The sequence below is a fragment of the Calonectris borealis genome, chromosome Z, assembly GCF_964195595.1.
Source record: "Calonectris borealis chromosome Z, bCalBor7.hap1.2, whole genome shotgun sequence".
Taxonomy (NCBI): Eukaryota; Metazoa; Chordata; class Aves; order Procellariiformes; family Procellariidae; genus Calonectris; species Calonectris borealis.
Genome location: NC_134352.1, coordinates 49,595,611 through 49,618,658, shown reverse-complemented (window position 1 = coordinate 49,618,658; position 23,048 = coordinate 49,595,611). Strand labels below are relative to the sequence as shown.

At 42.7% G+C, this 23,048-nt stretch overlaps 1 protein-coding gene across 1 annotated transcript; it reads left to right on the top strand.

The window, feature by feature from the left end:
- Positions 1-356: 356 nt before the first annotated feature.
- Positions 357-22,432, top strand: ACER2 (alkaline ceramidase 2). The gene is made up of 6 exons (XM_075136248.1): positions 357-515; positions 6,994-7,108; positions 8,020-8,161; positions 10,750-10,887; positions 18,307-18,444; positions 19,127-22,432. The coding sequence occupies exons 1-6, from the start codon at positions 408-410 to the stop codon at positions 19,311-19,313; spliced, it is 828 nt and encodes a 275-aa protein (XP_074992349.1). The 5' UTR covers positions 357-407; the 3' UTR covers positions 19,314-22,432.
- The last annotated feature ends 616 nt before the right edge of the window (positions 22,433-23,048 follow it).

Below are 23,048 nucleotides of genomic sequence, written 5' to 3'. Positions count from 1 at the left end.
GAGCAAAGTAAAAGTGCAGTCTGCGCTAACCGCTCGCGTTTCACAGAGCTGACACGCGCTGCTGCCGCCGCCGATGCCGCTGTTCGCAGCCGGCACGGAGGCGCCTCTGGCGCAGCGGCGGTGATGGCGGCTGGCAGGGCTCCCTCCGGGCAGGCAACATGGCCCCTGCGGAAAGCCGGCCGCAGCCATTTGCCGCCCCGACTGTCGGGCAGACAGGGCCGCGGGCCCCGCCAAGCCCTGCCAGGCGGGAGGCTGCCGCGGCCGGAGCATGGAGGCCGCCCCGCCCCTCACGCAGGCCCGAGGCGCGGCGGGAGGCGGGCGGCAGAAGGAGGGACGGGGGGCGGGGGAGCGGGAGGGCGGCCCCGCGGCGCGGCCGGGCCGGAGCGGCGGGCGGGCGAGCGGGCGCCATGGGCGCGCTGGTGTGGTGGGACCAGCTGCGGGCCGGCAGCTCGGAGGTGGACTGGTGCGAGGACAACTACACCATCGTGCCCGCCATCGCCGAGTTCTACAACACGGTGCGTGGCGGCGGCGGCGGCTGCCCGCCGGTGCGGGGAGCGGCCGCCGCCTCGATGCCGGGGGGCGGAGGAGAGGCGCGAGCTCGGCGCGGGGCTCGGCGGCGGGGCGGACCGGCCCGGCTCGGCCCGGCAGGGCGCTCTCCCTGCGGGGGGACGGGCGCCGGCCGTGCGCGGCGGCTGCCCCGGCTGCGGAGCGGCGGGTGGGCGAGCGTGCGGTGGCGGGCCAGCAGGCGGGTGGTGCCGCCGGAGCCCGGGGGGGCTCCTGCTGCCTGCCGAGTCCGTCCCACACAGGGTTTTCATGGGGCTGTAGAATGTGCCCTTCTGTCGCTGCCGGCTTCTTCCTTCTCCAGTCCTTAGTACGCCTAAAATTAAAGAAAAAGGAGCGGTTCGGTAGTGTAGGTATAAAATCGGGAGGTTTAGAGAGGGCTCTGACAAGCTCTTTGGTAAGTCGTGTGCCGCATGCCCCCTCATCTGCGTCGAGCTTTGCGGCGGCTGAGTGCAGAACTTTTGGTGCTGGGTTGCCTGTGTTCGGTACCCAGATGTCGGCCACTTGACGCTGTGCAAGGTGGTGGTGGACGAAGAAAAAAAACACCTTAGTGTTTGGAGGCAAAACTGGGTTTCATCTAGGTAGGTTTGGCTCCAAGAAGGCCTAGCTTTCAAGAACTATTTGCCTTGAGGTTGCAGGGTGAAGTCAGCAATGTACTTTTGGGAGAATAAGAGATGTCCGTTTAAGAAAAGAGCTGAAGAAAGGAAGGAGAGGGAAGAAGACTAATGTAATTATTGCTTCCTTCCAGGAAGCTGTGGTTCACCCCAAAGTCCTCTCGTGCCATCCCAATACCTCTCAGCTGCTGGAGAGAACTTGTGAAAACATAGCCCCTGCAACACAGCCAGACTGCCATGTACCATGCATCTCAGAAGGGGAGCAATGCCCCTTACATCCTGTTGACGTAAAGAATTGCAGTGACAAATAGATCCACCAGAGAGAGATAATGCATTGGGCTTTCGGGTAGTTTGCCTTTCCATGAGAAACACATGTCCAGGAGCGAACCCCGCAAATGCCCTGTCTATTTTCTGTTCTATAGTGGATGGTGTGTGCATGAATGAGGAGCTGGGGCTTCTGCGTTGCCTCTTTTGTAGTTTAAGATGGTCTTTTATGGTTTTTTTCTCCCAAATTCCATCCTTGTCTGAGCTGTCTTTCCCTTTGAAGCTGTGTTTCTTTGACTGCTAACATCCAGTGGAAGAAAGAAGTAGGTGTCTGGCTTCGCTCACTGGACCATGTGTCATGGGGAGTGGTGCACATACAGAGCAAGTAATTCCACGGATATAATTCCACAATAGTGTACGTTGCTAACCTGTTGTTTTTTCTTGTAGTTTACTGCCAAAGTCATCTGGGTGGTGGCTGGTCTGTGCCAGTGGAGAACTTTGAGGGTGTGTGGGGGAAACTGTCTGCTTTCTTTGTGTCTGATGTCACTGTGCAAGAACCAAAAACAAAGGGAGGAAAAGGTCAGGATAAACAAGTTCCTTGAAGACAGCAAGTGGGTTTTGGAGCCAGCTGTGCAGGGGGATGGGTATCCTTCCGACTGTAGTGAGGTGATTAGCAGTGTATAGAAGCTTGCAAAATGCTAGGAGCTGAGGTATGTCAGGATTAATAACTGGGGTTCCAGGTAGGTTAACAGAGAGACACAGCAAAAAGTTTGCCCTGAAGCTCGCTGTATTGCGGCACCTATGTACAAATCAGTGAGCTGTACGCTGGAAGAGAGGGAAAAAAGAGGCCGTGTTGAAGGTGGCCGTGTTTAGCCTCTCTTCATTAGTAACAAGTCATTGTAAGGATTTGACTTCTGTGTTAGCAACTCCTGAAAATTAAGACAGTGATTCTCAGTGAATTGATGGCATTGTGCGACTGTGTCCCCAAAAAGCCAGATGCTCACAGGACAGTTGAGAAATTTTGGCCCTACTCTAACAGGCACTTTAAGGGAAGTTTAAATTTTATTTCTTCTAAGATGGTTCAGTTCTGACTCTGACTCAAACCCTCTTGAAGTTTCAAGAAGGACTCTTCAGCAGACCAGCATCTGGGTCTTTAAGCTGTAGATTAAAACCTTGCTAATCCGCATTTTAAACTGTCATGGCCAAGGTCAGAGTTGTAGTTGAGGTCTCACGCAATATTCATGTAAGCACAAAAATGGAACAGCTTATCTGAAAGGTATTTTAAAAAAATCATTTATTTATTCTGTTGGGACTCAATCTTCGTCTATTATGCATAAATTTAACTTGATTTAGTTAAAAAGCAAACCAAAATGCTCAACAGGATTAAATCAGTGGGAGAATATCTGTTCAGAGTTTTTGTACAAATTGATCAGACTAATTTTTTAAAACATACATGCGCTAGACTGGTGTGATTTTATATTCAGGTCTTACACTCTTTCAGTAAAGAGGCCATGAAATACTTTGTAACTTAAATTGAAAGAACAGTTATAGGAAAACTAGCTTTTTCTTTGGTTTTGGTGGGGGTTTTTTCCCCTGAAATGAATAATGTGCCCCGATGCAGTGTAACTCTACTCCACAACATAAATAAATGCCTCCACATGATTAAAAGATTTACCCTGTGTAGAGATATTTACAAAAAAAGCTGTTGTGTTTGTGTTTTAAACACCTGAAAACTAACTTTTTTTTTCTGTTGCTAGTAAGGTCAGTACTTTGCAGTTCAGTATGTTGTATTCAGTTGTGCATGTAATACATATTTCTTGCCAAATTTCCATTTAAAGAGGGAATTGCCAGTGTTTTTATTGCTCTTCTTTTGTTTCTTAGTGGCATGGAGATAAAAGTTTTAAAAAGCTATCAAATAGTCTTAAGAGTGTGAGAGAATGCTCATATTCTCTCTACATCGTCTTTTTTACTAAAAAAGTCTTTTAGTGTATGTGAGTGGCATGCTCATGGATTAGGATATAGAAGATACAAGCCCCCTGAACTCACCGAGAGCTACTTAGTCCATTTTTGCTTTCTCCTCACAAAGAGGTAGTGCAGTAAGTGTTGCTGTGGTGGTTGAATGCTACAGCTGCTGTCTGGGAGACGTACCAGATAGTAAAGAATACTTGAGCTTTGGTAGGACTGCAGGAAACATCCTGTGTCAGGACTGTGGCCAGATGTGAGTGAAGTTAGGTGGTCATGATCTGAGCAAGCCTCTGGCATTCCCTTTGTGACCCATGTCCTATATTCCTTTCATACAATTAAATAGTTGGAAATTAAAACTAAAGGTCCAGAATTGTATGAAGCCAGAGGATGGACTGTTATTGATGGGCTGCTTACCTTTTTTCCAGAACTGTAATTTTTAATCATTGCCTTTTGGAGATCCCAAAGGAAATTTTCTGTACTCCTGTTATTAATTTTTGCACTAATCTTAATGCTGTATCAGCATTTGAATTGTACATTATCAAACCATGCAGGCCAAGTGTATTATGTAAAAAATTGCATGTGCAACATACTTTCTGAAACTAAATGGATAGGTGCCTCGCTTGCTTGGAAAGGGTGGTGTTAATAGTTGCAGTATATCTAAGGATGTGGTCCTCGTAGGGAGCCAGGCTGATATTAGAGAGTGAAAACCAGCACGTCAGTTCTAGTGTTGATCTAGTTGACGCTCAACTTGAAACTAAGAGAACTTAAGCAACGTGTTTCAGAAAATGTTCCAGAGTCCTGATTTGTGTATAACTTGTGGAAAATATTATTTGTGGAATATGAGAAACAGAACTAAGCTATTGCATGAAAGAGATACATGATTATCACATTTTTTGTAAACTTAATAGAAAAGAATTTCAGTACTAAAATTATTTCAACTTTTACGATGTTAGGAAGTCCTCCTGGTGGCCATTGCAAAGAGTACAAGTCATGACCAAGCTCCAGGTTGCAAGGGTTTTCTTGCATTTGCAGGCAGGACCCTAGCATGAACGGGAGTTCAGTGCCAGAAGAGCACTACTGTAGCGCAGAACCGCTCCCTTGTTGTCTAATCACTAGTATAAACGTGCATTGCTACAGGTATGGTAAGTAGGTGTGATTCGTTTGTCATCTTGTTCCGAGGCAGAATAAGGGCTTTCTAGCCAAATTTTTGTAGACTGTGATTACCTGGTCTGATTTTCTCTGTTGGTCAGTTCTAGCTGTAGAGATGGAAAGGTTTTCTTCCACACCGCTTTGTTTATAACCATCTATTTTTTCCACTTGACACCTCTTTTTAGCCTAACTGTGGCTAAAAGCCTAAAATGTGTAGAGCACCCCCAGGTCCCCAGAGGACTTGTTCATATTCCGTTGTCCCTGCTACCAGTCACTGTGTATGCTTCCTACCTGTTTTGGGGCGAGGGGAGCCCTCCCGCTCTGTGCTTTTATCAGCACGTTGCGCATTGGCATCCTGCTCCATGGCTGTGTTCCCAGTGTTGCTAACCATCTCTGCTGCACGGAGCTGGTGAGTTTTTTATTAATGGAAGATGCTCGAATGAGCCTGTTTGGTTGAATATGTAGGTTGTTTTACATGGATTACACAAATTGATCTGCCTCTTAAAATCTGCTACGATAGGATATTACTTTGTAAATAATTCTTTGGTCTTTACCTGCCTCCCCAGGGTTGTGCAGTATCCTGCACTCTGACATTGCCAGGTGCCCCTGTTGTCAACCTGCCACTACCTGAATTTGTGAATGACAAAGGCAAAATTTGCCACCTTGGGGGGGTGAAGAATTTCCATAAGAAGAGTCCTTTTATTCCTGCTGAAGAGGTGCTTGGTCTATGGCACTGTTCATCAGTTGGTGCCCCAACAGGTTTTTCATATCTACTTTGTAAGGTTGGCTTCCTGCATGGCAAAACACACCGTAGGAGCTGGTAATTGGCGAAAGGATTCAACCCTTGCATGGGTTCAGAAAGGGCAGTCCAGCGGGAGGTGGCTCTCTGGCACTGTTCCCTGGCGTGACTGGTCGGTGTTGTGGCCTGATGGCAAGGAGCCCTCTGCATTAGCGTCTTTGCCTGGGCTGTGTGCTGTTACCAGGCTGCTGTTGGCAGAGATTTGCATAGTATTTGCAGCTATAAACTGCATGGGTGATGGCTCGCTCTAAGTATTTTAATGAAATGTAAAAGCCAGGACTTTGGAAGGAGATGCAGCTTGTCTGTGAGGATGTACCTTTAGCGTGAGGGAAGGTGTCAGGCATGGGTAGATGGTGCGGAGAAATTATTGTCATTTTGCATGCCAGCCTAGGAGTATGTTTTGATGAGCCTTGCAATGTTAAATGAGATGTGTCCATTTTAATCATCGTAAGCTCTGTTCTCAGACTGTGTTGAGTGGTGGACAACAGTAGCTGAACGAACAAATGCCTTCTTCGTATGTCATTCTTGAATCCTTTCTCCACTAGATTTTCATTAATGTCAGTAAAAGTTTGTAAGTCTCTGTGAAGAGGGGATCAGGCCCAAAGGAGTGCTCTTGTCCAGGGTTGTTTTCTACATCCGCTTTAGGGGAATGTTACTGGGGATGATTATCTCTTGTGCTTGGGCTAGGCAGGGAAACATGAGGAAGCTGAGGCTGGGGAGCTCATCCTGTCCCGTCCCGTTGTGAAGGAGCAGTCGAGTCTTTCCATAACTGCTCATAGTGCCACGGCTGGCCCTCAGCACGGGCAGCTCCTTCCACGGAGAGCCGAGCAGCGGCTACAGGGACAGCTCCTGCTAATTGCCGGTAAAATGTTTTCATTTTCAGCCTTTAACTACAGAATCATGCTTTGAATAGCTGGTAAGCAAGAGAAAATATGTCTTTGTTCAACTCTTACATACTAAATTAAAAAAAGCTAGCAATGGTCTGAATTGTCAGCCTTTTCATCTTCCTGTAACTAGTTTTCAATCATACTCAGTTGTTTCTCTAATGGAGAACCAGAGGTAAAATGAAGTGTAAAACGATTTACAGCTTCAGGCTCTTTTTACCCTGCACAAAAAGGGTTCTAACTCTTTTAGCTTAGCTTTATATTTCAGACCTTCCAGACAATAGCTATTGCTCAGTGACTTGACTTCCACAAAGCTTGACTAGCCCTGTCTAGTGCCAGTACTTCTAGTGCTTTTTCCATGCTAGGCTTGACAGCCATTGAGAGGACAGGTCACTTGCCAGGACGTCCTGTTCCTCAGCTGCTTGCTCTTGTAGGCTTCCTAAATTGCAACAGTCGAGTATTTGTAGACTCTTAATAAAATTCCTCTGGGAATAGACTTGAAAGGTAATTTAAAGATATGACTAGCCACACTGTACATTGCTTAAAGTTTTTATGCTGTTAGTAGTTTAATGATGTTAAATAAAACAAGTTGGTGCTTTGCAAAAACAGCTCAGCTTTGGTAAAAAGGGAGGGCCATAATTTGTTGAGCTGGAGCTTCACTGGATGACACAATGTTTTATAGATGTCTTAGGCAGCCTATGAATATTTACAGTTTGTTTATTTTCTGTCCTTGTGATATTGGTTTTTTTTCCCCTAGATAAGCAACGTCTTGTTTTTTGTTTTACCACCCATATGTATGTGCTTGTTCCGTCAATACGCAACCTGCTTCAACAGTGGAATATATTTAATATGGACTCTACTAGTTGTGGTTGGTAAGTTGGTTAGTCTCTGTTTGCCTGCTCACGCGTGAACTGAGAGAGGAAATCAATTTTTCCTGCTTGTGCTTTATTGTTTTGCAAAACAAAGCAATCCTGACGTCTATGCAGGAGTTTGCTTGTACTTGCTTGAAGCTGAAGCAACCGTAGTTTCTGAAAGGAAAATGCCTTTTGCAGTTTGAGGTTGGTGGGAACTTTGGCCTTAGTTCTGTTCCCTTTCTATCCTTCCTTTGCATAACGTCTTTTGGTTTTGTCTGGACTTACTCTACAGCAGTGCTGACTCTCCTTCCTCTGTTATTGCTTAAATGAGAGCTGAACTTGCCCAGCACAACTGAAGAGGATAACAGGTTTTGCATTGTGGTGAGAAGGCCCAAAGGCTTAGCTGTTTTATAGATGTAAGATTCTTAATTTTTTTCAATCCTGGGGTCACTGCGAACTTTTAAAGGGATAATCAGAGCCCTGTGGGGCAGTGTGACACTTTTCACCTGTAAACCTATATCATGGAGTAGTCATCAGATGCTGCTTTTCATCTTTGTCTTACCCATTCTTCTGCTATTGAGAAAATTCAGAAGCAGCATTTGGCTTTTATTTCTTAATTGGTTTTGCATTTAACTTTACCACCTGACGTTTTTTCACATACATCTACTTTTCTAGTAGGAACTGGCATCTTTAGCTGCTGCTTTGGTAATACGTTTGCTTTGTAATTAGTGAGGTGCTGATTATTTGGATTGCCTTCTTAGGAAAGTTGGCGCTTGTTTTCTGTTTTGGTTTGGTTTTGTTTTTTTTTTTTAACGTTTTCTAGACCAAATGGTATCCACCATTTGCTATGAAGTTCTGAACATGAGCAGTGTGTTTCGGTCTATAAAGTACTGCAACTATTCATATTGCCTTTTGATTGATTCTTCCAGGAATTGGATCTGTTTACTTTCACGCCACCCTCAGTTTCCTGGGCCAGATGCTGGATGAGTTGGCTATTCTCTGGGTCCTGATGTGTGCTCTTGCCATGTGGTTCCCTAGGAGATACCTGCCCAGAGTTTTTCGGAATGACAGGTAATCATACAATCATACTTGTACACTTTCATGTTTCTTGAAGCTTCTTATACTAATACCTAAACGTGCATGTAATGGCACTGAGTTATCATCCAAACTTACCACTGCCACTGCTGTCTTTTCTCACTCCATTCTTTTCCTGTTGCTTGTATCTCAGCCCATTTTGTTCAGAATTCTTGAGTCTGCAGTTGCTGATGGTGCGGTTTACGCCCTGTAACTTCAGATCTTGGGATGAGGTGACTTGCCACTGGAAGTGCCTGTTCTTGTTGATTCTAGGGAGACCTTTACATGAGTAGTTTATATAAGTTGCGGCTACAGTAAAGTAAGAGAAACCCTCTTTCCCTCTTCCTTTTGTGTATCCTAAAGTGTACATACAAGGGGACCTATGGAAGTCAGTTGAATTTTCATCTGGATGTTTAAGGCAGTGGTTAAGGATTAAGTATTCAAAGGCTAAGTGTTTGATTAGAAGCCTATTGTTGTTGTAAAAGAATTTTTTTTCTTTTTCTTGCAGGATTAAAAAAAGTGTGTTGTAGCCAGTTTAAAGAATCTGGTTGTGGTTTGTCCCCCCCTAAAAAAATTGTGCTATAATCTTTGTACATATTGCTCTTTTATGCAGTAAAGAAGTTGAGGTAATGGAGAGGTTTGAATTGCAGCACCAATGTTCTTCTCTCTGAAAACTGCTAAGGCTGCTGCCTCTGGCCATCTTATACTGTTACTATCTGGGGTTTTTTTGTGTTTTTTTTTCCTTGACATGTGCCTGATTAGAAGTTACTGGGAGGGGGAGGGGAGAGAAGGTTGGTGCCTAGATTGACCATTCTTCAAAACAGCTTGCCCTGAGAAAAATGTATCTTGAATTACTGTGTACAGTCTATGCAGTCTAATGGCTTTGTCGTGTTGGTGTGAATTTAGTACTTCCGCCTATTGCAACACTGTGCTATTACAGGACACCATCGACTTAACATGCAAACAGGTTTTACTGGGGTGTTTTGGTCGATGACAAGACTTTTAGACATTTAGTTCAAGTGAAGAAGTGTTCAGAGTCTTGAAGAATTTCTGTGACTGCATGTAAATTATTTCTCAGAAGCCTAAGGGGATTGTTATATGTCATCTGTCACTATCTTCTGATAGTGTGCTGGGTAGGTTCATAGTATGGCCCAAGAGATTAAACTATCTTTTCTAAAAGGAATAGCAACACTTTTTGGGTGAAATCCTGTTTCTATTGAACTCGGTGTTAAAACTGTAAATAATAATCTCCCAGGTTATAACTGATTCATAAAAACACTGAGATGAGGTGAAGGATGTCCCCTATCCTAAATTTCTCAGAACACGTCTTCCTGAGAATCTGTCAAGGCAATTACGTGTTAAGGTCTTGATTCCTTTGTGAAGTGTACAGAAGACAGACATACTGGGCAACAAACCCTAACCCAGAACAGATTTGATTTATATTTTTTGGTTTTTTGCTCTGCATAGCTAATCCTCTAATATCGTATCTATCCTGTGCTCACTGCTGTGGTCTTCACTTTCTTCATTCTCATCACACTCTGGATTTTCAGTGCTGCAAATGTTATTATCTACCATGACCAATCTGTGGTGTCTTTAGTCCTTAAGGCATTCGCTTCTGATCAGAGCTTCCTACTTAAGGAACTTGTTGCCTTCCAGCAGAAAGAAAAACTTTAAAGCAAAAGGCAGATGGAATGAACTAGGTGAAGGTGATGACACTTGTGGCCAGGGAATGGTGCTGCACGAGTATACTGAGACCCTACTTCAGACATAGAATTAAGGACAGAAGGGCCATCCTTGGACAGCAACAAGTTTTATAAAGCTATGGGCCATTAGTTCAAGGGCAGCGTGATGATCCTCTGTCTGCCATAGTCCTCCCACAGATCGGAAATGGTTATTTGAAGTCCAAACTTGAAGTTTAAACAACAGTTAACATATATTTAATTTAAAAGTTGTCAGACTGTCTATATAGGGCCCAGTTGTGACTTCATTTATGCTAAGAATATACCAAACTGTAATCTTTAAGAAGTGTGGGAATCCCTCACCTACTGTTGAATTTGGTTAAAAGAAATGTTCTTACTTACCTTGTAGTTTTCAGTATCTTTAAGACTTAAAAGAGATAAAGGAAAATAAAACAGACTGTAACATGACTCTAGAAGTTGGGGCATTAACGTAACAAAATATCCTAAAAATCCATGTTAAAAGCGTGAAGCTTTGAGGAAGTACAGTGCTGTGTGCAGAGATGGACTTGTTCCTGACTTATTGTGGGAGGAGGAAGATCGGAGTGTGACTTTTGGATTTTGAAACCAGTGACTAGTGTGTGTGTGCATGCATATGTATACATACACATGGCTGCTTCAGAAGACCACAGTCCAGCAAAGATTTGTGTATATGATTAATTCTGCATGCACATGCAAATCTGTGCAAGATCCACATCCATTTTATGCACATTGTCATTGCACCTCCTGAACACACCTAGAGAAACCCAAGTTTTGTTACATTATTAAAATAATTTTAAGGTTTCTGGGTTTAGTAATTAAAAGTCTTGAATTAAAAGCAGTTTTTTTCCCCCAAAAAACCCTATTCAGGAGCCGATTTAAAGCTGCCGTGGGTATCCTGTCTGGAGTTACTACCTGCCTCGCCTTCATTAAACCTGCCATCAACAACATCTCACTAATGACTCTGGGTCTTCCCTGCACAGCTTTGCTCATTGCTGAGTTGAAGAGGTGAGTACATTTCTCCGGAATGCAGTGTTGCCTTCTGAGATCCTTAGGCCACCGTGTGATGGCACACTAGATCTGGCTTCAGTGCTTGTGATAGCAGATCAGAAATGCTTCTCCAACATGCAAGTGCAGATCTGATATAAACTTGCTCTGCCAGCTGAGACATTTTTGGCAAGGATTTTTGTTTTGTCCTAGGCCATTGTACTAGGTCAGATGTTGTCTGTCTTCTTGCAACATACCTTGCTGCAACCTGGTCTAACTCAAATTTGTTTGTTTATTGTGGAATCAGGGCAGGGGTTTCATTCTACTGACAGCATTTCTGCTGTATAGTCTGCATAAGGGTGAGGTGATTGCATGATCACAGTCTCCACATTCTAGAAGGAATATGGAGCAAGGCCCAAGCATGCGTGGAAGACGTTCCAGCTCTCAAAGTTGTACTGTGAGTCTTACACCACTTTGTCTTCTGATGTGAATAATATGATGGAGGCAGACTGACAAAGATAAGGTTAATCACTAGGTTGTAGAGGATAGCTATCAGTCAGGGCCGTAGAAACTATAAAACCAGAATGCAAATAGAGAAGAACCTGAGACTGATCTTAACATTTTAAAGAGTCCTACCTGTCGTGGTTTAACCTGGCAGGCAGCCAAATACCACGCAGCCGCTCACTCACTCCCCCCACCCCCAGCGGGATGGGGAGAGAATCGGAAGGGTACGAGTGAGAAAAACTCGTGGATTGAGATAAAGACAGTTTAATAGAACAGGGAAAAAAAGGGAAAATAATAATGATAATGATAAAATATACAAAATGAGTGATGCACAATGCAATTGCTCACCACCCACGCTGACCAATAACCAAGTAGCGATCGGTACTTCCTGGATCACGCCTACCCTTCATATACTGAGCATGACGTCACATGGTATGGAATACCCCATTAGCCAGCTGGGCTGGCTGTCCTGATTATGTTCCCTTCCACCTTGTGTACCTAGCTCAGTCAGTAGGGACGGGAGCTGTCCTTGGACTAGGAGGGCACTTAGCAACAACTGAAAACATCAGTGTGTTATCAACATTCTCCTCATACTAAATCCCAAACACAGCACTAGGAAGAAATTTAACCCTATCCCAGCCGAAACCAGGACACTACCATAATAGTGATAGCAGCAGCCATCCAGAGACCTTTTTGCATCTCTTCACCCGCTGCAAAAAGGACCAGACGAGTACCAGCGTAAGAACTGGTCCTTTCCCCCTCGTCTCCAGTGTCTGAGAAGGATTTTACAACTTACATTGGCTCTTACATATTGCATATTGAAATGTCCATCAAAAGAAACGAATAGGACCAAATGTCTGCATTCTGACTGCTCTTGTTAGAATAGGGATTCTCCTTGTTTGCTACCTGTTCTACTACTGCGTCTCCATACAGTGGAAGCCTCTGCTAACAATGTTTTGTAAAGGTGTTCATGAGTCTTTTCTCATTAGACATCTTGCTGAGCAGCATTTATTTCTGTGGTCAAAGAAAGAAACTTGGGAAACAGCACACAAGTTAGTTGTAGACAAGGTCAGTAGTTGAAGAATATTGGTGGAGGTATCTCATTTTGATGAAAGCACTAAGGAACTACTTACAGGGCAAATAGAGGTCCGGTTGTGGCACTGAATAATTTATGTGAACTCTCTACATATCAGTTTTCCAGGCATGAGCTCCTGAGAAACTTAAAAGGACAAATACTTAGTGTCTCGTAAGTTTGAATACTATTGCGTCAAATCTAGGAATTGGTATGCCTACAGGTATTTGCTTTTTAAAATTCCTTCTGAAAGGTCACATCTTAATAAAATGTGTGGAGTTGCCCTGTCTGGTTTTTGAGAGAGAATTAAGGACACAGATAAACCTTCTTTTGAATTTGTGATTAAAAAGGGACCTAAAGTGACATATGGCCCTCTTAGTTGTGCATTGGGATGATGTAATACCTGTGATATTTTTTGATGAATTCCTAAGTGTAAAAGGCAAATAATTAAAGGTTGTATTTTAAGCTATGCTGATCCTTAGGAGATTTAAATGGGATATATTCTTGTAAACTCAGAGGAGAGGAGTCATCTCATCCCTTTTTACAGGAGGAAAAATAACCTAAGCATTATTTAAAATGGCTGTGATTCTCCCATTCTCTACTACCACAGTCAGTAGGGGGCTACACATCCGAGTCCTGGCAGTCTGCAGTGGAAATTTATCTGTGAAACAGGTATTTGGGGAAGGAAGGAGAAGAGCCTCCAGAGGAGTTTCTTCTGTTCTGTGCTGAAGTTTGTGATGCGTTAGACCAAAACTCCCTGTTGTTATTCCTGTTCTATGCTGGTGTCAATCTTGTGCAGAATTCTGGTGAATCAGAACCACTGTGTTTTCAAATGAGAATTTTCTGCCTCTTATTTGTCCTTCATGAGGAGATAATATTGACAGAAAAGAGCATTTAAGACACACCAGTTCTTAAATGCAGAGCTGGTAGGGTAGAGTGTATGCTAGGAAGTATTGTAGGTGGGAGATGATCAAAAGAGCAAAAGATAGTTAACTGCACACTTGTCCTTGAAAGAAAAAGAAATTGTAAAACTTTGTTCTCATTTCTGTCCAAATGAATCCCTTCATGTGTTTCATTTTAAAAAAAAAAAAAAGCTCTCCTAAGGGATGGTATCAGGGAAAAATTGGATGTGGATCCTTTTGTTTGCTGGTCCAAGCCAAATAACCATTGAGATTATAACATCATCAAATTAGTATGATTTAGTGAGTCATCATCAGGCATGTAACTATCTCCATGTGCAGATAGATGCTAGAATATTGTAGCTCAGCTGACATCTGAGCCTTGAGCAGTGAAGTTTACCCTAGCTTCAGGTCTGTCCGTTCATATTTGATTCTCCTACTGCAAATCTGACTGTGGGCAAGCCCTGCTTCATTGTCACAGGTTGCTCACAGCTCCCTTATTCCCTTGACTACAAGGTTAAGCTAGTTAAAATTTAAAATATTCCTTAGGGTATAAAGGGACATACCTGTGTTAAAATGAGTCACGCAGTTAATAGACATCCAGCTACTTGCGCCGGTTTGAAGAAAAGCTGGTATGTTTTGTTAGGAGTGCCATGACGTTGGAAGATAAAGCTGCTGGAATTGTGTACCAGCCCAGTCCCTCGGATAGCAAATGGCTGGGGCACACCAATGTTTGCAGAAACTCTGGTAGTTAAATAACTGCTGTTTGTGTTAAACCAAGAAGACTGTGCATGGTGTGGACAAAAGGTGCAAATGGAAATGCAAGCTTTGTGGAGTCCAATTTCTTTCAGACTAGAGTAGGGTAGGAGCATGTCACAGATCTGCGCACAGCAGCACGAACAGCTCTTTTAGACCCTCAGTTGACAGGTTCTGTTTCAGTGGTAGTTTGAATGATCAGTGCCTGTGTCTATTGAGAAATAAAAGAAATGGGTTGGGTCATTGTCTCTTGCCAGTGTCCAGCTGGTATTTGCATTACCTCTCCTCATTGTGGTAAAAGCAGTGGCAGGTAGGAAACTTTGCAGTCCCCTGTCTCCTCAGCAAATGTGTCCTCAGCCCATCGGAAGCACACTCACTGCAGGAACTGAAGACTCCATGAGGGATGATCACAGAAAACCCAGGAATATTGCACAGATCAGCAGGCTGTGCTCTCCTAATTGTGCTTGACTCTTTCTGCCTTAAAGTAGTCTTTTGCAGTACACCCTGCAGCATCTAGTCTTAAGTTTATAAAAATAAATTGCAGTACCTAATGGTGGTACTGAGCAAACCTGTCGTTATAATCTGTACCATTTCTATGGCTGATCTTGCGTTGGGACAGTTTTTTCAAGTAAGCTTTCCATTTTCCTTTGCGGCCTTGAACTCTTTGAACCATGTAGGTTAATTGTCCTCTCCTCTTGGTTTTCAGACTAGTCAGATGTTGACAGGCATGGTCACTGACTAAAGGACATGGATGTTTGAGGCCAAGCCTCTTATCTTAAATGGGATGCAGTTGCACGTGTTTGTTTATGTCCTTCAGATAAATCCAGGAAAGCCTCCATGTTCTCAACACACACACCCTTTCCTCTGTCAGAATGCACAAGTACCCATCACAGCAATCTAGTTTTATCTGTCAAATGTACAAAATTGATCCATGCATGTATCCATTTAGGTACATGGTTTAGCATCTTGTTCTTATGAACAGTTGTGTGTCTCACTGAAGACTGTAAATCGGCCTTAACATTAATGGGAGAGAATTAAGCCCAGTATGCTTAACACAGTGGTGGGTTTTGACCAGTAACAATTTTCCCTCTTCTTTTAAGAAGGGGTCCATGCTGTCTAGCCATTTGGCAGAAGCATGAATCCTCCCAAATGAGGAGGATTTACTGTGTAGTTTTACTGATAAAACTGTGCCAAATGTTTCATGTATCTCTTACTGGGGTGTCTCATAAAGGAGTGTAAGGAAGAATTCATGTAGCTGCGCTCTGGAACTTGATAGGCAACTTAAAAATCTCTTTACCCTTTCTTTTCTTTGTGCTCCTTGGAGGCTTTTAAAATGTAAAAACACTATTTCAGAGAAATAAGCCTTTTTTACAGTATGCAGCACAATCTTGAAGCCGTCTTGGGCAAACCCTGTCTCCTCTGACTGTGACTTGATGGTTTGCCAAATGGATTGGAGGATTCAGGCCTAAGAAAAAAGTCATTTTGGTTTATATGCTATGTGAAGTATTAATTTTTGTGGCAGTCATCTAGGTGTTTTTGTTATGAAAACAACGATTGTGATATCTTTCTTGTGGAAGAGAGTACAGTTTAGCCAGTAATTGAAGCACTTTTTTGAATTACAAAGATAGGTGTGATGATTTTGAATGCGACATTATTTATAGATGGCTTAAAAAAGAAATGCCAGATTCTAAAACCAACTTGTGCAAAGGACACTGGAGAAAATCCTCTGTCAACAAGATTAGGCAGTTGGTAGCTTTTCTGTCATTAATCCAGTAGCTATAGAAGTGCCTTCTGCTCAGCCTTAGGAGTTTCTTAATCCCAAATGCCTGTTAAAATGTCAACTGAAATAGTATCTCAAGAGTGAAAAAAAATCTTACAGAGAAAACTGTACTAATTCTTTAGCTTGCAATACACCAGAGCCAGGTATACTGCTGCTCCTGCAATACATTTGGAAAAGTGTTCCTGGACAGAGCACTCTATGTAAGTTTTTAATTTTTCTGAATGCTTAGCTAGGCTCCCTTAGCAAAGCTCCAGTACTGCTTTTCCACCACAGAGAGACAGGAGTCATTCTCTGCCCCTGTCCTCCTCCAACTGAGTAGTTGGAGATCATCTCACACGTGCAGGAGGGTGTAGTGACAAATTTTAGCTTGGGGACAGAGCTGGCATTACTACTTCCCTGACAGTGAATGCAGGGTAGCCTGTGGCTTGTAGGCTGTGTGGCCATGGAGACAATTAGCGGTAAATATTGGAAAAATTAGAACACTGTAAATGTATCAAATAAGAACAACAGGTTTCAGACTGACAAGTATTTTGTGTGGAAGACAGAAGGACCAAAGAGCTTTTTGGTCTGTGCTGCACTGTGTTAGTCAGTTGTCAAGGACAGTCATGTATAAAGAAGATCAGGGACCATAATTACTACTGCAGTGCACACAGTGCAGACGTATTTGCCTGTTCTAGCTCCCTCCTCCAAGGATTTGCTTCTGAGTGTCACAAGGTGAAGTGTCGCTTTAAAGAACCTGTTTGCCAGCATTGCTCACCTTCCAGATGCAGTGAATGAGCCCACGAATTGTGTAGAAGACGACTGGTGATTCAGTGTCACATCTACTGGGGTTGGAGCAGAGAGAAAGGTTGGCTGGTGATCTGCTGGAGAGGAAGAGGCATGGAGACATTCCCAATAACTTTTTGGCAGAGGTGTAAGACATAGAAGATGAGCGTGGATTAGAGGAGCTGTTCTTGAAGACCTGGGGACAGAGGAAGGGATTGTGGAGCGCTTGGCATTGACTTGTTTTCCTTCTAGGATGTAGAAGGAGAAGACAGTGGCCTGTAACCTTGATGAAGGCTGAGTATTCCTTGTTATACTGGCTAGAGATTTGGCTTATTAGTTTACTCTTGAGATGTAGCTCAAACAAGTCACTTTAAACAAATTATTCTGTCATCTGATTAGTAGGTTCGGGAGTGCTTTCGGAGGTCATATCAGTGACCTGAGAAGAGCAGTTCATTGCAGCAAGAATTGTCCAAGAGCACGGAACGGTTCTCGGATCCCTGGGAAGTTCACCAAGAATTTAACAACAAGAAGAAAAAAGGCAGGGGGGAAAATCCCATATCATAGCTTTGTTCTTGCAGAAGGCAGGGGAGCTGAGCCGTGCCTTTCCTTGGCCACATAGGCCTGGTCATGTCCCAGTGTAGCTTTGCTTTATAGATATTAGTAACACCAGAGCTGCATCTACTGGCAGCAAGAGGCCTAACTTCAAAATAGCAAGTGTAGGTAGACAGCAAACTATTGACTTTAATAGCATTTTGAGACCTGAAGATTATGTTGATGCCTCCTTTTTCCTGATTTTATTCTTTTAAGCAAAGCTGCACAGTAGTTAGGATAGTTCCAAGATGTGGAAAAAACCAACGCATCATATAGGGAAATAAAATTGTGAGCTTTTGAGTAAACCTGCAACACAGGTAATGCTATGCAAGTATCCTGGCATCTGCTGTATTCAGTGATGGTCAACTGCAGACAACACTGCATGTGACCACAGCACATGTTTTGTGCTCTTTCTCTCTGGTGTACTTGTATATGAACAAGTCAGGTTTCTTGCGGAGGGAGAAGTTACTCAACATGAGGAATTCTGTTTCAGATGTAGATGCCTGTGCCATCTACTAAAGCATGCTTCTTTGGGCCCTCTGGGTAGAAGCTCCTACCTTAGAAGTTCTCTGGAACTGTTACATTGTACAATACTAACTTGTAGGGGGAAAAAAATCAACTAACCAATTGAAAAAAACCTCATCCAGTTCCTTTTTTTTACCAGTCTTTATACAGTGACAAATACTAACAAATCTGAGCACTTGCTGCATGGCTGGTTATTACCAGACAGCGTGTGTAACTAACCACTAGTTGTCCTAGATGCTCCTCCCTAGATATGGGAATGCTTTGAATTTTGCCTGCCATTTGCACATCGATATTTAAGACAATACCCAAAGCACAGCTACTGATTAAAAGGTTTGTTTTGTCACCTCACCACTGCCTTGCATCAGAGCCATATTTACTGTAAGTAAAGTTCCCCTGTTAAGGACATTTATGGTGGAGCCATTTTAAGGATGTGTGCCTGGCACTGTGAATCCTACCCTAAAATACATACACCCAAAAAGCATCAAGCTACCATTACAAAGCAGATTGTGGGTTTTTTTATAACAACTTCTTTGTGTTTTTCTCCTCAGGTGTGAAAACCTGCGTGTGTACAAACTGGGTCTCTTTTCAGGTCTTTGGTGGATGCTAGCACTTTTCTGCTGGATCAGTGACAAAGCATTTTGTGAGATCTGGTCATCATTTAACTTCCCCTATTTGCACTGTGTATGGTACGTGTTGTGTATAAACTCCACGGATTGATTCAAATGTGATGCGTCCTCACCACATTACCCTTCTGTGCTGCCTGGTTGCTATTTCTGGTTAGTACTAGATAGAATTACTGATAAGATTATAAGCCCAGAGCAAGTCTCACGCTATCCAAGGTTGCAGATTTAGGAGTCTCTTTGGCCTGATCAGATTCTTCAGATGCTAAGTTCACTAATTGTAGCTGAATTCCTTGCCTTACTGGATACTAAAAATCCCACAGCACTGCTCAACTGAAGCACTGTGAAAACTTAAACTTCCACCTTTAACAACTGAGGGTGAAGTGGGGGAGCAGTGAAGGGCTTTGATGCCTTTTCTCTTTTACCACCGAGCAAATTGTGCTCTCTTATTCAAGATGACATATCTCAGCATTTCTGCACAAATCTGTCAGGTGCAGAGAGGCCAAAAAGCTGCAGCCAGTTTAGACCAAGGATAAGCCACAGTTTTGTAGTTTTCCTTACTCTCTGTATTCTTTGCCTGCAGCAACCCTATAGGGGACTCAAGGGAAGAAGGTGAAGGATAGACTGATTTTAAAGCATGACAATATATTTGATTGCTTTACTGAAGTTACTGATTTTTTTCTTTTTTTCTTTTCTTTTTTTTTTTTTTTTTTTTTTTTTTTTGCGGGGGGCGGGTGTCTATTCTCAGGCACATTTTGATTTGCCTTGCGGCGTACCTGGGCTGTGTCTGCTTTGCTTACTTCGATGCTGCCTCTGAGATCCCTGAGCAGGGCCCTGTCATAAAGTTCTGGCCCAGTGAAAGATGGGCGTTCATTGGGGTTCCCTACGTCACCCTCCTCTGCGCACACAAGAAATCACCTGTGAAGATCACATGAAGTTGGCCATGGAATGGGGATGGAGTTTCAACTTACATTCCAGCACAGACAGTATTTAAATAATGATAAATGAATAGGGTTGTATTTTACCTTTTTCCTAAGATATGCAGTACTTCTAGTGTCATAGAAAGAGGAGGCAAGTGTGTTCTTTCCGCTCACTGGAGAGGAGAGAGGAAGCAGAAAGGTGGAGGCTCTTGAACACTAAAGTAACCACTAGCTTCTCTGGTTGGCTCTGTTTTGCACTGTGTTTTCGATGTAGCATTTCCCTTGATAAAAGCTCTTTCCAAATACCAGGGTCAAGGAATGATGTTTCTGCAGTAGAAACTGCACCTCTGGTGCTTGATTCACTTCTTTCGTAACTTCTGGCTTAAGGCCGCCTTTGCGAAAGAAGCCTACATGCCATCCTGTGTCCTTCTCAGCTCTGATTTTGGTGTTGTTGCATATGACCACAAGAGTGTGCTCGAAGCACATGGTCCACCCAGCCTGGCGTGTAACGCAGGGCATCTGGCTGTGCATCACATTGGATCACAGAGCATGTGGTTGCTTCCGCAAGTACAACAGGAGACTAGTGCAAAGTGTTTGCCATTGGGTAACCGGATCAGTGCAGTTAGGCAGTGTAAATGCGGGAACAGCTGACAGAAGATTCAGTCCCTATAACTAAATAGGAGTTCAGGGGTTTTGAATTTTTCTGTATTTCCACTGACCTGTGGACATTTGTATGCTGCATATTTCCGTCTTACAGAAATGTCACAGAAATCCCTCTCTACCTCTGCAGACATGTTTGGTCTTGAATTTGGTGTTGAAGCTCACACAGAAGTGCGAACATTAACTTTGGTAAGAGCTCAGGTCACCATGGATTGACAGTGTGATTAAACTATAAAAGCTCATAGTTGCCTAGCTGTACGTCTAATTTCAGAGCAAAGTGCAAAGTGACATGAACAATAGTCCAGCGCTCTGCTAGGTATACTTAGGAAAAAAGTAGATAACCGCTTAAAAACCAAGCTGAAGACTTAGATTTCAGTGAACAATGAAATGTGACATCGAGTCTTGCATTCTTACAAAAGAAGAGTAGGTTCAAATTTTCTGCTTGTTTTCAGCCTGTTTTGTGAAGATAAGGGATGTCTAGATCCATTTAGTTTTACTTTGGGGTTGAGGTTCAGGGATGGCTATGGTTCTTGCAAGCAATTTATGCTAGGTCTGTTTAAAAAATGATGCAAAGTGCAGGCATGTTTTTCAAATATTAGCAATTGTAGCTGCTAATAGCTGCAGTCTTGGAGAAAATAGGGTCTGCTTACATTCCACCTAATATCAGAAATGTAAGTGGCTTAAGGCTTTGGATGTTCACTTTATTAATAAGTGATATTTCCTTTTTGAATATTAAACCAGGAAATACCATTTCCGCTGTGCTTTGCTAAGAAGTCTCATGTTGTACTTGTTTTTTATCAGTGTGAAGCTGTATATACAGTATCATCTTTAGGAGAGTGGGTTTTAACAAGAACTTTGGGGTGAATTAACTTTCAAGCATTGAAAAGCCTTTCAGATAACTTTTGTATTCAATTTTATGCTTGGAAAACGAGCTAAGGTGTATGCTGTTACACTTAAAGCAAAGTTGTTAATGGGAGATATGACTGTCTTCTTGAGAACTTCAAAGTGGGTAAGTAGTTTACTGTCAGATTGACTGACAGATCACAAAAGCAGCAAAATCTGTCCAGTGGAACAATGCAGATTTACACCACTTGCTAGTAGATTTGTCTGAGAGAAACGTGTTTTTTCGACACACAGTCGTATAATTTTTGTATTAAACTTGTTTGTAAAAATTCATACAGTAATGTTTGTTACTCTTTGAAACACAGCTGCTTTTTCCTTTTCCTTCCTCTCTCCCTAACTATGAAATGCTCAGTTTCAAACACTTCTCAGGTATTAAACGTCATATGATTAGATCCTTACACAGACAGGCTTGCTTGTGGGCTGGAACCCAGCTAAGATTGCTGATGCCTGACATGGCCCTACTTTGAGTAAGATTTTTTGATATTGTTTGCTAAATTATTATGTTATGGTAAATAAGTTATTTTCAGTATTGCTTGGGAAATTAGTAACTGCAGACATAATATACTATTCAAAATGACTGGAGCCTTTCTACTTAATATTTTGTTTGACTCAAAAGGCTCTAATCAGCCTGCTGTCAACTGCTGTCTTCTGCTCTGCAGAGTCTGACTGCTCACAAAGAAGTAATTTTATAATTTAAAAAATGGCGGTAGTGCATTCAGCTATTGCAGAGGTGAATGAATGCAGGTACAGGCCAAGAATGATCTCCTGTGTTTTTATTAACTAACCTTTAGCCTTCGTATTCTTCATAGGAAACTGTGTGAACAAAGATCACTGTCTGATACTCAAACCTCCGCTGTAGAACTGGTTGGGAGTATTCCACTGTAACAGTAGCCCACCACTTTTAGATATAGCTACTGCACTTTACATTAAATTAATATTAACTTATATATTCTGACGAAAGTTACATTTACTTCAAAAAAGAAAAAACATGCAGTTTTTACCAGAGTCACAGCTTTACAGATTGCACTTTGGACTAAGGCTCCAGTTCATGGTAACATTAGTACCTAAAGAAGTATGTGATTGGCATACAGAGGGGTTTGTGCACTGCCTTGATCATACAGATGAATAGACTTGCGCACAAGTAGCCATATTATGTTGGAGTATAAAGTGATGTATATGCACCCTCAGGTTTTAAAGCCCCAGAATGCTTTCTTCCCTTGCCGGCAGGAAGCGAGTGGGTTCCTAGTCCTTGGGTTCAATTAATATTTTAGTTTAATTAGTGGAATGCAATAGTGCATTGAGCATAATGTAGATTCTGTATATTGGCGTGTGATATCCATCATTCCTTGAATGCTAAATTTTTGGTTATTTAAGAAAGGATGTTTAGCTCTCAATGATGGCAAACACCCAATTCACAGGCACTAAAAACTCAGTAAGTAGTATGTAAGGAGTGGTGTTGGGGTTTTTTTTTCCATCTCCTTTGAAGTCTGTATACTGAATGTTTGTGGAAAGCATGTAATACTTTGCAACATTAAATTGCATTCAGAATAAATATTGTTTGCCTTTTCATACATCGTGGAGAAGATGTTGCATACATTTGTGGAGAAGAATGCAGCTGCCAGTGTGATGCCTTGAAGTATAGTAAGGATAACTTCTCCCTCACACAGGTAACAGCAGTTCTGACTTTTAGAGGAGGAGGGAGACTGCATTAGATAGAAGACCATTAATTAATGAGATAGAGATTACTTTGCTGAGCAGACTGATTTTTTGCAAGTAGAGCAAATGGAAAACTTGCAAGCCCATGAATCAACAGGGACAAGTAGCAAGAAATGGCTAAAAATGAGTGGCCTGTATTTCCACAAATCCAGAAAACTGAGTCAGAGTGAGTCCATATGGAGAACAAAGTGTGAATCTTCAGTATTCGTTACCTAAGACTGTGCTCCCGACTTAGGGATGGGGATAATGGCTGTATAGTAGCTTTGCATCTGCCCCTCCCCTCCCATTTCTCTTTTACCACGGTTCCTCTCACTCCACATAAAAGACCACCTTTGAGACATTTCCGGATCCCCATAAGCCAATGTGATCAGGCTTGAAATAACTGTTGTGAGAAAGTGTACAGCTCAAGAATGTTACTCACTCAGAGTTAATGTCTGTAGTTGGCAGGATGTCAAAAGCATCTGGTGGATT